Raw genomic sequence first — 17230 nt, 5'->3', positions numbered from 1 at the left:
TTGCCATTTACCCTGTACTCTGCCCTGGAGTTTGTCCTTCCAAAGTGTACCACCTCACACTTCTCCGGATTGAACTCCATCTGCCACTTGTCAGCCCAGCTCTGCATCCTATCAATATCCCTCTGTAAGCTCCGACAGCCCTCCACACTATCCACAACACCGCCTATCTTAGTGTCGTCCACAAACTTACTAACCCAGCCCTCCACCCCCTCATCTAAGTCATCTATAAATATCACAAAAAGTAGAGGTCCCAGAACCGATCCCTGCGGGACACCACTAGTCACTGCCTTCCAATCCGAGGGCACTCCTTCCACCACAACCCTCTGCTTTCTACATGCAAGCCAATTCCTAATCCACTCAGCCAAGCTTCCCTGGATCCCTTGGCCTCTGACCTTCTGAAGAAGCCTACCATGAGGAACCTTATCAAACGCCTTACTAAAATCCATGTAAACCACATCCACCGCACTGCCCTCATCAATCTTCCTGGTCACGTCCTCAAAGAACTCTATCAGGCTTGTGAGGCAAGATCTTCCCTTCACAAAGCCATGCTGGCTGTCCCTAATCAGTCCATGATTCTCAAGGTGTTCATAAATCCTATCCCTTAGAATTCTTTCTAACAGCTTACCCACCACAGACGTGAGACTCACCGGTCTATAATTCCCTGGACTATCCCTATTACCTTTTTTGAACAAGGGGACAACATTCGCAACACTCCAATCCTCTGGCACCACCCCTGTAGACAACAAGGACTCAAAGATCCTTACCAGTGGTTCAACAATCTCCTCCCTAGCCTCTCGAAGCAGCCTGGGGAAAATCCTGTCAGGCCCCGGAGTATTATCTGTCTTAATATTATTTAACAACTTCAACACATCCTCTCTCTTGATATCTACAACCTCGAGAACATTACCCCTACCAGCACTCCCTTCCGCATCATCAAGACCCCTCTCCCTGGTGAATACCGAAGAGAAGTACTCATTGAGAACTTCTCCCACTTCTGCCGCCTCCAGGCAAATTCTCCCACCTTTGTCCTTAATCGGACCTACCTTTACCGTAGCCATCCTCCTACCCTTCACGTACTTGAAAAAGGCCTTGGGATTTTCCTTAACCCTACTAGCCAACGCCTTTTCATGTCCCCTTCTAGCTCTCCTCAGCCCTTTCTTAAGTTCCTTCCTCGCTACTCTATATTCCTCACGGGCCCCGTCTGAACCTTGCTGCTTATATCTCACGTATGCTACCTTCTTCTCCCTAACTAGTTGTTCCACCTCTCTCGTCACCCACGGTTCCTTCACCCTGCCATTCCTTCTCTGCCTCACCTGGACATATTTATCCCTAACATCCTGCATAAGATCCCTGAATATCGACCACATCCCCATGGTACATTTTCCTTCAAAAAGGACATCCCAATTTACACTCCCAAGTTCTCTCCTTATAGGCTCATAGTTTGCCCTTCCCCAATTGAAAAACCTCTTGTCCTCTCTGCACCTGTCCCTGTCCATGACAATTTTAAAGGTTATGGAGCAATGGTCACTGTCCCCCAAATGCTCACCCACCAATAGATCCTTCACCTGTCCCGGTTCATTTCCTAAAACTAGATCTAGCATGCCATTCCCTCTAGTCGGCCTGTCAACGTACTGCGTCAGGAATCCCTCCTGGACACATTTAACCAATTCCGTCCCATCTAAACCTTTGGCACTAAGCAGGTTCCAGTCTATATTTGGGAAGTTGAAGTCTCCCATTATAACAACCCTGTTATTTTTGCTTCTCTCCAAACACTGCCTGCCAATCTGCTGCTCTATATCTCTACTGCTACCGGGGGGCCCATAGGATACTCCTAGTAGAGTAACTGCTCCTTTCTTGTTCCTTAATTCCACCCATACGGACTCTAGAGATGATCCTTCTACAACATCCATCTTTTCCACAGCCGTAACAGTGTCCCTGACCAGTATCGCCACCCCTCCACCTCTTCTCCCCCTTCCCTATCCCTCTTAAAACACCGAAAACCAGGAATATTCAATATCCACTCCTCTCCTGACGTCAGCCACGTCTCAGTAATAGCCACGATATCATAGTCCCCCATACTTATCCAAGCCCTCAGTTCATCCCCCTTATTCCTGACACTTCTTGCATTTAAGTAAACACACTTCAGTCCATCTACCTTACTACTTTTACAGCCTGTACTCTGCTTCTCCTTCCCCAAAGCCTCTCTACCTGTTTGATCTGACGTTTCCCCATCCCCTTCTTCCTCTGACCTACTCCTCCGGTTCCCTTCCCCCTCACAAACTAGTTTAAACCCTCTCGAACCACCCTAGCAAATCTCGCCACAAGGATATTGGCCCCCTTCTGGTTCGGGTGTAACCCGTCCTCTCTGTACAGGTCCCACCTTCCCGAGAAGAGATCCCAATGATCCAGAAATCTAAAACCCTCCCTCCTGCACCAACTTCTCAGCCACGCATTTATCTGCCACCTCCTCCTATTCCTGCCTTCACTATCACGTGGCACCGGCAGCAATCCTGAGATTGCTACCCTTGAGGTCCTGTTCCTCAATTTTCTGCCTAGCTCCCTGAACTCACTCTTCAGGACCTCATCCCCCTTCCTACCTATGTCGTTGGTGTCAACATGGACCACAACTTCTGGCTGCTCTCCCTCCCGCTCAAGAATCCTGTGGACCCAATGAGTTAGTACAGAGTGCATTGATGTAGTACAGGTAAAAACAATAACAGTACAAAGTGTCACAGCTACAGAGAAAGTGCAGTGCAATAAGGTGCAAGGTCACAACAAGATCATGAGGTCATAGTCCATCTCATTGTATAAGGGAACCGTTCAATAGTCTTATCACAGTGGTGTAGAAGCTGTCCTTAAGTCTGGTGGTACGTGCCCTCAGGCTCCTGTATCTTCTACCCGATGGAAGAGGAGAGAAGAGAGAATGTCCCGGGTGGGTGGGGTCTCTGATTATGCTGGCTGCTTCACCAAGACAATGAGAGGTAAAGACAGAGTCCAAGGAGGGGAGGCTGGTGTCCATGATGCGCTGGGCTGTGTCCACAACTCTCTGCAGTTTCTGTGGTCCTGGGCAGACCAGTTTCCGTTCCAAGCCGTGATGCATCCAGATAGGATGCTTTCTATGGTGCATCTGTAAAAGTTGGTGGGAGTCAAAGGGGACAAACCAAATTTCTTTAGCCTCCTGAGGAAGTAGAGGCGCTGGTGAGCTTTCTTGGCCGTGGCTTCTACATGATTTGACCAGGACAGGCTGTTGGTGATGTTCACTTCCAGGAACTTGAAGCTCTCAACCCTCTTGATCTCAGCACCATTGATGTCGACAGTTGCATGTACACCACTCCCTTTCCTGAAGTCAATGACCAGCTCTGTTTTGTTGACATTGAGGGAAAGGTTGTTGTCATGACACCATTCCACTAAGCTCTCTATCTCCTTCCTGTACTCCGACTCATCACTGTTTGAGATACGGCCTAAGTTGTTTAAACTGTAAATCAGTATAGAAATATAGAAAACCTACAGCATAATGCAGGCCCTTCAGCCCACAAAGTTGTGCCAAACATGTCCCTACCTTAGAAATTACTAGGCTTACCCATAGCCCTCTATTTTTCTCAGCGCCATGTACCTATCCAAAAGTCTCTTAAAAGACCCTATTGTATCCGCCTCCACCACCGTTGCCGGCAGCCCATTCCACACACTCACCACTCTCTGAGTAAAAAACTTACCCCTGACATCTCCTCTGTACCTGCTCCCCAGCACCTTAAACCTGTGTCCTCTTGTGGCAACCATTTCAGCCCTGGGGAAAAGCCTCTGACTATCCACACGATCAATGCCTCTCATCATCTTCTACACCTCTATCAGGTCCCCCCTCATCCTCCGCTCCAAGGAGAGAAGGCCGAGTTCCCTCAACCTGCTTTCATAAGGCATGCTCCGCATTCCAGGCAACATCCTTGTAAATCTCCTCTGCACCCTTTCTATGGCTTCCACATCCTTCCTGTAGTAGATGGTGGGAACACTCAGCGGGTTAGGCAGCACCATGGAGAAAGGAACAGGGTTAACATTTCAGGTCAAAGACCTTAGGTCAGAACTAATGAAAGATCAATGAGTCGAAACATCAACCATTTCTCTCTCCACAGATGCCTGACCTGCTGGGTGTTTCCAGCGTTGTCTGTTTAATTTCAGATTTTCAGCGTCTGCGGCTCTGGTTGGCTGAGGAGTAACTATTTAGTGATCTGGTTTTCAGACCTTTTTGCCTCTGAAGTGGATGGCACCAGAAAGCATCTTCAACAACCTGTATACCACACTGAGCGACCGTCTGGTCCTACCGCTGTCCTCCTGTGGGAGATCTTCACACTTGGTAAGGAGAACCCGCGTTATGAAGGCAACAGCTCAGCTTCTGATTGGGCAGCTAACGGCACAATGGTACAGCACTGAGTTTCCCAACTTCAGGTAACTCACACCCTCTGTGTTCTCTTCCCACAACTGTCTGCAGTTTTAAACATAGAACACAGAAGAGTACAGCACAGGAACAGGCCCTTCAGCCCACAATGTCTGTGCGGAACACGATGCTGAATTAACTAAATCTCTTCTGCCTGCACATGGTCCATATCCTTCCATTCCCTGCACATTCATGTGTCCGTCTAACAGCCTCTTAAACGCCTCTGTCATATCTGCTTCCACCCCCACCCCCCCCCCCCCCACCCCCGGCAGCCTGTTCCAGGCACCCACCACTCTCTGTGTAAAAACCTGCCCTGCACATCTCCTTCAAACTTTCCCCCTCTCACCTTCACCACATGTATTCTAGTATTAGATATTTAGACCATAAGACATAGGAGCAGAATTAGGTCATTCGGCCATTCGAGTCTGCTCCGCCATTCGATCATGGCTGATTTATATTTTCCCTCTCAACCCCATTCTCCTGCCTTCTCCCCGTAACCTTTGACGCCTCACTAATCAAGAACCTATCAACCTCCACTTTAAGTACACCCAATAACACACAGCCGCCTGTAGCAACGAATTCCACAGATTCACCACCCTCTGACTGAAGAAATTCCCCTCATCTCAGTTCTGAAGGGACGTCCCTTTTATTCCGAGGCTGTGCTCTCAGATTCTGGACTCTCCCGCTGTTGGAAACATCCTGGGGAACGTGGAGAGAGGAAACCGGTTGACATTTACCGGTGTGAAAAGATTCCAACTGTCTACCCCATCTATGCCTCTCATTAATTTTACAAACTTTTATTTTCATAGAACATAGAACACTACAGCACAGTACAGGCCCCTTCGGCCCACGATGTTGTGCCGACATTCTACCCAGCTCTGAGATCTATCTAACCCTTCCCTCCCACATAGCCCCCCATTTCTCTATCATTCATGTGTCTATCTAAGATGTCTCTTAAATGTCCCTAATGTATCTGCCCCACAACCTCTGCAGGCAGTGCATTCCACACACCCAACCACTCTCTGTGTAAAAAACTTACCCCTGACATCCCCCTTATACCTTCCCCCAACTCACCTTAAAATTATGTCCCTTCGTGTTAGCCAGTGTCACCCTGGGAAAAAGTCTCTGAACTGTCCATCTTGATCTATGCCTCTTATCATCTTGTACACCTCTATCAAGTCACCTCTCATCATCCTCCTCTCCAAAGAGAAAAAACCCTAGCTCGCTCAACCTATCCTCATAAGACATGCTCTCCAATCCAGGCAACATCCTGGTAAATCTCCTCTGCACCCTCTCTAAAGCTTCCACATCCTTCCTATAATGAGGCGACCAGAACCGGAACAATACTCCAAGTGTTGGTCTGACCAGAGTTTCTATAGAGTGTGGGTCCTCAGGTTCCTGTACCTCCTCCCTGATGGTAGCAACGAGAAGAGGGCCATGTCCGGATGGTGCGGGTCCTCTAGTGATGGCTGCCGCCTTCTGAGGCATCGCCTCTTGAAGATGTCCTCGATGGCAGGGAGGGTTGTGCCCATGATGGAGCTGGCTGAGTCTACAACCCTCTGCAGGCCTCTTGCGATCCTGCACATTGGAGCCTCCATACCATGCGGTGATGCAACCAGTCAGAATGCTCTCCACTGTACATCTGTAAAAATTTATAAGCACTTTGGTGACGTACAAATCTCCTCAAACTCCTAACGAAGTAAGAGCCCTGGCGTGCCTTCTTGTGTTTTGCATCAATGTGTTTGACCCAGGATAGATCTCCGAGATGTTGATGCCCAGGAACTTGAAGCTGCTCACCCGTTCCACCGCTGACCCCTCAATGAAGACTGGTGTGTGTTCTCCTGACTTCCCCTTCCTGAAGTCCACCAATCAATTCCTTGGTCTTGCTGATGTTGAGTGCAAGGTTGTTGTTGCAACACCACTCAACCAGCCGATCTTATCTCACTCCTGTACACCTCCTCATCACCTTGTGAAGTTGAGGGAGTATGATGGACAGGATTCCTACGTTGACCTGAGTGAGCTGTTGTTGTGTGTGACCCCAGATGTCTTCCCCTCTCCCTCCTGTCTAGGTGGGACCCCATTATACGGAGCTGCCGTCAATGACCAGTTCTACAATGCCATCAGGCGCGGTTAACCGAATGCCCAAGCCTCACTACGCCACCGACGAAATGTGAGTGGGGCACTGAATGAAGGAGGGGTGCAGGGTCGGGAATCCTGAGCGACGGACCCAGCCTTGGTGAAGGCGATGAGAGGCAAAAACACCGCAGCCTACTGAGACCCACATCAAGGATCGGGTCTGAACCAGCAAGGGAGACCTCTGAGGGAGGAGAGGAGGGGAGTCCTTCAGCTCGATGGACAAGGGACGGGAATCAGTTTGTGGGAATGAGGAAGGAGGTGTTTGGGGGACGGAAGGAGGGAACATGAGATGGGGAGGAGTCCCCTCAACTTGAGGGAGTGAGGGAGGGGTTCCCAGGTTTGAGAAAGGGCGAGTTTCCACGGTTTTGAGGGACTGAGAGAGGTGTAAGGGTTGGGGCACAAGCGAGGGAAGGACTCCCTCCTTTCAAGGCAGGGCAAAGTTCCACAGTCTGAGGGACTTAGGGGAGGAGTCCCTCAATTTAAGGATGGGACGGGGATAGATGAAGGGGAGAGGGGGAGTCCTCAGTGAGGTGGAAGGTGAGGCCCTGGGTCTACCTCACAATAATTGGTGAACCTTTGTTGCAGATACTGCATCTGAAAAATGCTGGAATGATTGAATTTGAGAAAGACCTTCCTTCTCAGCTTGGTCACGTCTATGGGCAACCTGCTCACTGAGAGCTACAAGAAGCAAAGTATTGATGGGAAATACGATAGGGGTGTTTAGTAGGCTCTTGGAAGAGGACATGAATAGGCAGGGAATGAGGGTATGGACCATGTGCAGGCAGAAGGGAATTAGTTTAATTAGGTGTCATTAGCTTAATTAGTTCGGCACAGCATGGTGGGCCGAAGGGCCTGTCCCTGTGCTCTTATGTGTTTCTATGATCTGGGACAGGATCAAAGTATCACCTGTGGGGGTGTAGAGACCTCCCTGGAAAGGGAGCCACCCGAGCTCGATTGCTCGTCCTAACCTCCCCTGCCTCGCACTACCTGCCCGTCATCCTACACCCCTCCTCAGTCCCCAGTCACCTGTCTCACCACTCCCCCTCTCCTACTGGCCACCTCCCCTCTCAGTCCCGATGCAGGGTCTCGACCCGAAATGTGGACAATTCCTTACTCCCCACAGATGCTGCTCAACCCGCTGAGTTCCTCCAGCAGATTGTGTGTTTGCTTCCAGCATCTGTAGTCTCTCTTGTGTCCCTTCATCAACTTGGTGAACCTTCTCTGAACTCCCTCCAATGCAAGTATATATCCTCCTTAACTAAGGAGATGAATGTATACAGAGGCAGTGCCAACAACACCTACAAATTGCGTCAGAACTTCCCCTACCAGAATGCTCAATATTCCTGCATTGATAGTCAACATTCCACAAGCTTTCAAAAGATTTACCAGGATGTTACCTGGACTTGGGGGCCTAAATTACAAAGATACGTAGTGTAGACTAGGGCTTTATTCCCTGGAACATAGGGATTGAGAATCAGAATCAAGTTTATTATCACTGACATATGACGTGAAATTTGTTGTTTTGCGGCAGCAGTGCAGTGAAAGACATAAAGACATCAAAATTACTGTAGTTACAAAAAATAAATAATTAGTAAAAAGAGGAATAACGAGGTGGTGTTCATGGGTTCATGGACCGTTCAGAAATCTGATGGCGGAGGGGAAGAAGCTGTTCCTGAATCACTGAGTGTGGGTCTTCAGGTCCTGTACGCATCGTCCCCGATGGTAGTAAACGCTGCAGTCCTTGAGGTGTCGTATACTCACGGTGCTGTTAGGGAGGGAGTTCCAGGACTTTGACCTAGCGACGGTGAAGGAACGGTGATATATTTCTAAATCAGGATGGGGTGTATCTCGGAGGGCAACTTCCAGGGGGTGGTGTTCCCTGGGCTTTTGCTGCCTTTTGTCCTTCCAGCTGGTAGAGGTGGTGGGTTTGGAAGGTGCTGTCTGAGGAGTCTTGGTGAGTTGCTGCAGTGCCTCCTGTAGATGGTCCACACTGCTGCTGTTGTGTGTCAGTGGGGGAGTAAGTTGAGTGGGTGTGGAGGGGTGTCTATCAAGCGGGCTGCTGTGTCCTGGATGGTGTCGAGCTTCCTGTGTTGTTGAAGCTGCACACACCCAGGCAAACGTAGTGACTGTATCCGATTCCACAACCTCCTCTGGCTGCGAGTTCCAGATACCAACCACTCTCTGGCTGAAGAAAACATAGAACATAGAACAATACAGCACAATACAGGCCCTTTGGCCCACAATGTTGTGCCGCCCTTCAAACCACACCTAAGACTATCTAACCCTTCCTCCCACATATCCCTCTATCTTAAACTCCTCCATATGCTTATCTAGTAATCTCTTGAATTTGACCAATGTACCTGCCTCCACCACCACCCCAGGCAGCGCATTCCATGTCCCAACCACTCTCTGGGTAAAAAAACCCTCTGATATCTCCCTTGAACTTCCCACCCATTGCTTTAAAGCCATGCCCTCTCGTATTGAGCATTGGTGCCCTGGGAAAGAGGCGCTGGCTGTCCACTCTATCTATTCCTCTTAATATTTTGTACACCTCTATCACGTGTCCTCTCATCCTCCTCCTCTCCAAAGAGTAAAGCCCTAGCTCCCTTAGTCTCTCCTCATAATGCATCCTCTCTAAACCAGGCAGCATCCTGGTAAATCTCCTCTGCACCCTTTCCAACCCTTCCACATCCTTCCTACAATAAGGCGACCAGAACTGGACACAGTGCTCTAAGTGTGGTCTGACCAGAGTTTTATAGAGCTGCATCATTACCTCGTGGCTCGACTTATGAATGCCAACATCCCATAAGCTTTCTTAACTACCCTATCCACCAGTGAGGCAACTTTCAGTGATCTGTGGATATGGACCCCAGATCCCCCTGCCCCTCCACATTACCTCAGATCCTCTTTAAAACTCCTTTCTCACCTTAAACCTTTACCCTCCTGTTTTTGATACCCCTACCATGGGAGAAAGATTCTGACTACTTATCCTGTCTCTGCCTTTCATAATCTTCTATATTCCATCAGATCACCCCTCAGCCTCCGTCGGTCCAGGGAAAACAATCCCAGCCACTCCAATCTCTCCCCATAACTGAAGTCCTCCAATCCAGGCAACGTCCTGGTGAATCTCCTGCACTCTCTCCAGCGCAACCACGTCCTTCCTGTAGTGTGGTGACCAGAACCGCACGCAGTGCTCCCAGTGTGGTCTCACCGGTAATGTCCCAACTTTTGACTTCCTCTCCAGAAATACGCTCAGGTGAGCCAGGAGTTCATGAAGAGTGATCACCCTGCCTCTGCCGGACCAGGCCCAACACCTACCAGGTCAACGATGACGTCATCTACTCCAACTGCCTGCACCCGAGGGGACAGACAACGGTTACATCATCCCGCTGCCCGACCCGGTACCCCGGAGGAGGCGGCGGACCCCACTGATCCTGCAGAAGAGCCCTCGAGTGAGACAGCAGCAGGGACGAGGCCGAGGTATGTGACTGTGTCCACACTGTGGCACAACAACCTGTTCTACTTCCCTTGCACGGTTCCGGCTCATTGGTATTGGTATTGGTTTATTATTATCACTTGTACCGAGGTACAGTGAAAAACTTGTCTTGCATACCGATCATACAGGTCAATTCATTACACAGTGCAGTTACATTGGGTCAGTACAGAGTGCATAAGACAAGATAAGATTTCTTTATTAGTCGCATGTACATTGAAACACACAGTGAAATGCATCTTTTGAGTAGAGTGTTCTGGGGGCAGCCCGCAAGTATCGCCACGCTTCCGGCACCAACATAGCACGCCCACAACTTCCTAACCTATACGTCTTTGGAATGTGGGAGGAATGTGGGAGGAAACCGGAGAACCCGGAGGAAACCCATGCAGACACGGGGAGAACGTACAAACTCCTTACAGACAGTGGCCAGAATTGAACCCGGGTCGCTGGCGCTGTAATAGCGTTACGCTAACCGGTACACTACTATGTCTGCATTGAGGTAGTACAGGTAAAAAAAAACAATAACAGAATACAGAGTAAAGTGTCACAGCTACAGAGAAGTGCATTGCAGGCAGACAATAAGGTGCAAGGTCACAACAAGGTAGATTGTGAGGTCAAGAGTCCGTCTCAACGTATAAGGGAACCATTCAATAGACTTATCACGGTGGGATAGAAGCTGTCCTTGAGCCTGGTGGTATGTGAAAGACCTTTCTAATTAGCCCTGGGCCCCTGCTTTGTGCATCTATCCTGTTTCCTTTGGAAAGCTCCTATTGAAGCCAATTCCACCACCATTTGCTCCGACAGCACCTCCTCCCAACACCCTCCCACCCTCTCAAGGCCAGCGTTGAAGAATTTGTCATGCAATCAAAATTTAAGCCTTAACCAACGTGACTAAAAGTCAGATCATTTGATAATTGCCGTGTGCGATCTTGTTTTGCAACCCTCCAGCTGAACAATCGTGATGGCGTTTCACGGTGGGTTGGGACGGCCAGGGGTCTCTGTTTCTCCTTCTGGCCCTCCTCACCATGGGACTTTTCCCCAGGGTCTAGGCATCAATGGCCCTTGAATCGAGTGGCTTGGTAACCCATTTCAGAGGCCAGCTATGATTCAATCATAATATCTGGCCTGGAGTCACAGTTCGGCCAGACTGGGTAAGGACAGAATATTTCCTCCCCTTAAACGCATGGCACAGTAGTGTAGCGGTTAGCGTAACACTATTACAGCGCCAGCAACCCGGGTTCAATTCCGGCCGCTGTCTGTAAGGAGTTTGTACGTTCTCCCCGTGGGTTTCCTCCGGGTGCTCCAGTTTCCTCCCACACTCCAAAGACGTACGGGTTAGGAAGTTGTGCATGCTATGTTGGCGCCGGAAGCGTGGCGACAGTTGCGGGCAGCCCCCAGAACACTCTATGCAAAAGATGCATTTCACTGTGTGTTTTGATGTACATGTGACTAATAAAGAAATATCTATATCAAAAGGACAATGGTGAACCAATCATTAAGTTGGAGGGCACTGAAATAAAAGGACCCTTCGCCCTCCGAGACAGTCACCAACTGCCAGCCATCCATTTACAATAATCCTACCCTAACCAGTTATTTGGACTTATGTCTTGTTTTACACAGTCTTTTTTCCTTCACTACCCTGTCCTGTGTGTGGTCTGTACCTATGTGATTGTGAAGCTGCTGCAAGCAAGTTTTTCATTGTCCCTGTACCTCACCGTACTTGTGTACATGACAATAAACTCGACTTGACTTCCCTTCAACTGCCCCTAGATTCTACTCCTCACCCACACACTGGGGGCAATTTACAGTGGCTGATTGACCCACCGACCTGCACGTCTTTGGGATGTGGGAGAAAACCGGAGCACTCGGGGGAAGCCCATGTGGTCAGAGGGAGAACGTGCAAACTCCACACAGACAGCACTTTGGGTCAGGATCGAACCTGGGTCTCTGGCGCTGTGAGACAGCAGCTCTACCAGCTGTCCCACTGTGCTGACCACAGGTCCTGGTCCCTTTTCTACATAATTGACATAGAAAGCACTGGGGAAGGTGCATTCTGTTATTGTTTTCCCCTGTACTACCTCAGTGCAAGGGAAATGATGTGGGGAAATGATCTGTCTGGACAGCATACACAACAAAGTTTTTCACTGTACCTCAGCACACATGACAATAATAAACCAATTTACCAAATGTGATTGACCGGGAAATTACTAAAACCTCAAAGTTACAGAGCAGCTAAAAAGTGGGGTAAAACCCAGGAGTACATAATTGACTAAGGGCCAGAGCTGTGATGGATGTCTGCCTGTTGGGCTGGAAGGAGGTGTACAACTGAGATACAAGGACAGTGGTACAGCGGGTAGAGCCTCACAGCGCCGGAGACCCGGGTTCGATCCCGACCTCTGGTGCTGTCTGTGTGGAGTTTGCACGTCCTCCCGCACTTCTCCCTGTGGCCACGTGGGTTTACCCCCACGTGCGGGTCGGTGGGTTTATTGGCCGCTGTAAATTACCCCCAGTGTGTGGGTGAGGGGTGGAATCTGGGGGGAGTTGGTGGGAATGTGGGGAGAATAAAAAAGGCATTAATGTAGTGTTAGCGTATATAGAACATAGAACAGTACAGCACAATACAGGCCCTTCGGCCCACCATGTTGTGCCATCCTTCAAACCACACCTAAGACTATCTAACCCCTTCCTCCCACATATCCCTCTATCTTAAATTCCTCCATATGCTTATCTAACAATCTCTTGAACTTGTCCAACGTATCAGCCTCCACCTCCACCCCAGGCAGTGCATTCCGTGCACCAACCACTCTCTGGGTGAAAAACCTCCCTCTGACGTCTCCCTTGAACTTCCCACCATTACCTTAAAGCCATGTCCTCTTGTATTGAGCATCGGTGCCCTGGGAAAGAGGCACTGGCTGTCCACTCTATCTATTCCTCTCAATATCTTGTACACCTCTGTCATGTCTCCTCTCATCCTCCTCCTCTTCAATGAGAACAGCCCCAGCTCCTTTAGTCTCTCCTCATAATGCATACTATCTAAACCAGGCAGCATCCCGGTAAATATCCTCTGCACCCTTTCCAACACTTCTACATCCTTCCGATAATGAGGCGACCAGAAATGGACACAATAATCCAAGTGTGCTCAACCCAGAGTTTGTAGAGCTGCATCATTACCTCACGGCTCTTAAACTCGCTCCCACGGCTTATGAAAGCTAACATCCCATAAGCTTTCTTAACTCCCCAATCCCCCTGTGATGCAACTTTCAGGGATCTGTGGATATGAACCCCCAGCTCCCTCTGCTCCTCCACACTGCCCAGAATCCTGCCATTAACTTTGTACTCCGCCTTGGAGTTTGTCCTTCCAAAGTGTACCACCTCACACTTCTCTGGATGAACTCCATCTGCCACTTGTCAGCCCAGCTCTGCATCCTATCAATATCCCTCTGTAAGCTCAACAGCCCTCCACACTATCCACAACACCGCCGATCTTTGTGTCATCTGCAAACTTGCTAACCCAGCCTTCCACCCCCTCATCTAAGTCATTAATAAATATCACAAAAAGTAGAGGTCCCAGAACCGATCCCTGTGGGACACCACTAGTCACAGTTGTGTGATTGGCTAAGTTTGTGGCAACTCAGCCAATAAAAGGAAGGTGTGGTAGAGCAGAGTGGCCATTGGGAGTGGGCCAGAGTAGGAGTGGGAATCGGAGGCTTTGGCTCGAGAGGCTTCAGTGAGGAGGCACAGGTGAGTAGCAGGTGAGGTTTGTTTATAGTAGTTAAATAAAAAGACATCAAATTATAACTAATTAAGTAAAGTAGGGAAGCAGGATCAGGTGATGTGTTGTAGCTGCATGATGTGGGAGCTGCTGGAGCCCACTGTGGTTCCTGGTGACCACATCTGCAGCAAGTGTTGGTTGCTTGAGGAACTTGGGCTCAAAGTTGATGACCTGGAATCTGAGCTTCAAACACTGCGGAGAGTTACCTGGATGCTGTGTTTCAGGAGGCAGTCACACCCATTAGATTCAAATTCGGTCTGTGGTCAAGGACAGGAGGGTGTGACTGCGAGTGAGGCAGGTAGGGGAATCCAAGGGGTAGCGCTGGAGGAGCCTCAGCCCTTGAGCTTGTCCAACAGGTCTGAGATTCTTGCTCCCTGTGCGGATGAGAGTGGGGGCTGTAGGAAGGATGAGCAACTGAACCGCAGGGAGCCATTTAACAGGGGACAGAGAAGAGAACTGTAGTCGTGATTGGGGATAGTATAGACAGGGGAATAGACACATTTCTCTGTTGCAAGGATCGAGAGACCCAAAGGCTGTGTTGCCTGGCCGGTGCCTGGGTTCAGGACATCTTAGAGGAATTTGGAATGGGAGGGGAAGGATCCAATTGTCATGGTCCATGTGGGTACCAATGACATAGAACATGGAAAGAGGGAGAGCTGAGGGAATTTGAGCAGCGAGGGACTAAAGTAAAAAGCAGAACCAAGAAGGTAATAATCTCTGGATTGCTACCTGAGCCACGTGCAAATTGGCACAGGGTCAATAAGATCAGAGAGTTAAATGTGTGGATCAAAGATTGGTGTGGGAGAAGTGGGTTTGAATTCGTGGGACATTGGCACCAGTATTGGGGAAGGAGGGAGCTGTTCCGATGGGACAGGCTCCACCTAAACCACGCTGGGACCAGGGTCCTGGCGAATCACATAACTAGGGCTGTGGATAGGGCTTTAAACTAAATAGTAGGGGGGTGGGTTCAACAGATCGGAAAGTATGGATAAAGTAAAAGGGAAGGAGAGGTTACTGACATCTCCAGAATAAAGAATAAGACAGAAAGTTTAGAAAGGGATAAGAATTAACTTCAGGCAACATGGAGACAAATTGGGAGAAGGGGTGGTGAATACAGGACTGACGGTGTTATATTTGAATGCATGTTGTACATGAAATAAGGTAGATGAGCTCACAGCGCAGTTAGAGGTTGGCAGGGATGACGTTGTGGGAATCACAGAGTCGTGGTTGAAAGAAGATCTCAGCTGGGCTAAACATCCAGGGATACACATCCTATCGAAAAGACAGGCAGCTGGGCAGAGGGGGTGGGGTGGCTCTGTTGGTAAAAAATGAAATCAAATCCTTAGCAACAAGTGACATAGGATCAGAAGATGTAGAGTCCTTGTGGGTAGAGTTAAGAAACTGCAAGGGTAAGAAAACCCTGATAGGAATTATACACAGGCCTCTGAATCGTAGCCAGGATGTGGGGTACAACTTTTAACAGGCAATAGAAAAGGCATGTAAAAAGGGCAATGTTACGGTGGTCATGGGGAATATCAATATGAAGCTAGATTGGAAAAGTCAGGTTGATACTGGATCCCGAGAGAAGGTATTTGTAGAATGTCTACGAGATGGTTTCTTTGAGCAGCTTGTGGTTGAACCCACTAGGAAAAAGGCAATTCTGGATGTGGTGTTGTGCAATGAATCAGATTTGATTAGGGAGCTTGAGGTAAAGGAACCCTTAGGAGGCAGTGACCATAATATGATAGAATTCACCCTGCAGTTTGAGAGGGAGAAGCTAAAATCGGATGTATCGGTATTACAGTTGATTAAAGGTAACTACAGAGGCATGAGAGAGGATCTGGCCGAAGTTCATTGGAAGGGGACCCTAGCGGGGATGATGGTAGAACAGCAATGGTAGGAGTTTCTGGGAGTAATTCGGAAGACATAGGATCAGTTCATCCCAAAGAAGAAGCAGCATTCTAAAGGAAGGATGAAGCAACTGTGGCTGACAAGGGAAGTCAAAGACAGCATAAAAGCAAAAGAGAGGGAACGCAATATTGCAAAAATTAGTGGGAAGCAAGAGGACTGGGAAGCTTTTAAAAACCAACAGAAGGCAACTAAAAAAGCAATAAGGGGAGAAAAGATGAAATATGAAGGTAAGCTAGCCAATAATATAAAAGAGGATACCAGAAGTGTTTTCAGATATATAAAGAGTAAAAGAGAGGCGAGAGTGGACATCGGACCACTGGAAAATGATGCTGGAGAGTTAGTAATAGGGAACAAAGAAATGGCGGGCAAACTGAATAGGTATTTTGTGTCAGTCTTCACTGTGGAAGACCCAGCAACATGCCAGAAATTCAAGATCGTCAGGGGGTGGAAGTGAGTGTCGTTGCTATTACTGAGGAGAAGGTGCTTAGGAAGCTGAAAGGTCGTAATATGGATAAGTCAGCTGGACCGGATGGACTACACGCCAGGGTTCTGAAAGAGGTATCTGAAGAGATTGTGGAGGCATTAGTAGTGATCTTTCAAGAATCACTAGAGTCAGGAATGGTTCTGGAGGACTGGAAAATCACAAATGTCACTCCATTCGTTAAGGAGAGAGGCAGGGAGGCAAAAGACAGTTAGCCCGACTTCAGTAGTTAGTAAGATGTTAGAGTCTATTATTAAGGATGAGGTTTCGGGGTACTTGGAAGCTCATGAAAAAATAGGACGAAGTCAGCATGGCTTCCTTAAGGGGAGATCTTGCCTGACAAATCTGTTGGAATTCTTTGAGGAAGCCACAGGCAGGATATACAAAGGAGAGTCAGTGGATGTTGTTTACTTGGATTTTCAGAAGGCCTTTGACAAGGTGCCGCACATGAGGTTGCTAAACATATGGGAGCCCGTGGTATTACAGGAACAGCATGGATAGAAGATTGGCTGACTGGCAGAAGGCAAAGGTGGGAATAAAAGGGGCCTTTTCTGGTTGGCTGCCGGTGACTAGTGGTGTTCCCCAGGGGTCGGTGTTGGGTCTGCTACTTTTCACATTATATGTTGATGATCTGGGTGACAGAATTGATGGCTTTGTGGCCAAGTTTGCGGATGATACAAAGATAGGTGGAGGGGCAGGTAGTGTTGAGGAAGCAGGGAGTCTGCAGAAGGACTTGGACAGGTTGGGAGAATGGGCAGAGAAGTGGCAGATGGAACACAGCGTAGGGAAGTGTACGGTCATGCACTTTGGTAGAAGGAATAAAGGCGTAGACTATTTTCTAAGTGGGGAGAGAACTCAGAAATCGGAGATGCAAAAGGACTTGGGAGTCCTAGTGCAGGATTCCCTGAAGGTTAACCATAGAACCATAGAACCATACAGCACAAAACAGGCCCTTCGGCCCACCGTGTCGTGCCGTCCATCAGACCACCCTCACACTACCTAACCCCTTCC

At 48.8% G+C, this 17230-nt stretch overlaps 1 protein-coding gene and 1 long non-coding RNA gene across 2 annotated transcripts in view; both read left to right on the top strand.

Moving 5' to 3' along the window:
- The window catches only part of LOC127569313 (platelet-derived growth factor receptor beta-like), a 90823-nt gene extending 86383 nt beyond the window's left edge, over positions 1-4440 (top strand). The window contains 3 exon segments of the mRNA XM_052013831.1: positions 4232-4300; positions 4302-4313; positions 4315-4440. Of these exon segments, the coding sequence (XP_051869791.1) occupies positions 4232-4300; positions 4302-4313; positions 4315-4422 (189 nt within the window). The 3' untranslated portion in view covers positions 4423-4440.
- LOC127569315 (uncharacterized) overlaps positions 1-17230 on the top strand; it is a 152387-nt gene that overhangs the window by 123108 nt on the left and 12049 nt on the right. The window lies entirely within an intron of this gene.

Source organism: Pristis pectinata, chromosome 4, assembly GCF_009764475.1.
Source record: "Pristis pectinata isolate sPriPec2 chromosome 4, sPriPec2.1.pri, whole genome shotgun sequence".
In the NCBI taxonomy this organism is placed as follows: domain Eukaryota; kingdom Metazoa; phylum Chordata; class Chondrichthyes; order Rhinopristiformes; family Pristidae; genus Pristis; species Pristis pectinata.
This window is presented reverse-complemented; position numbering and strand designations above follow the sequence as displayed.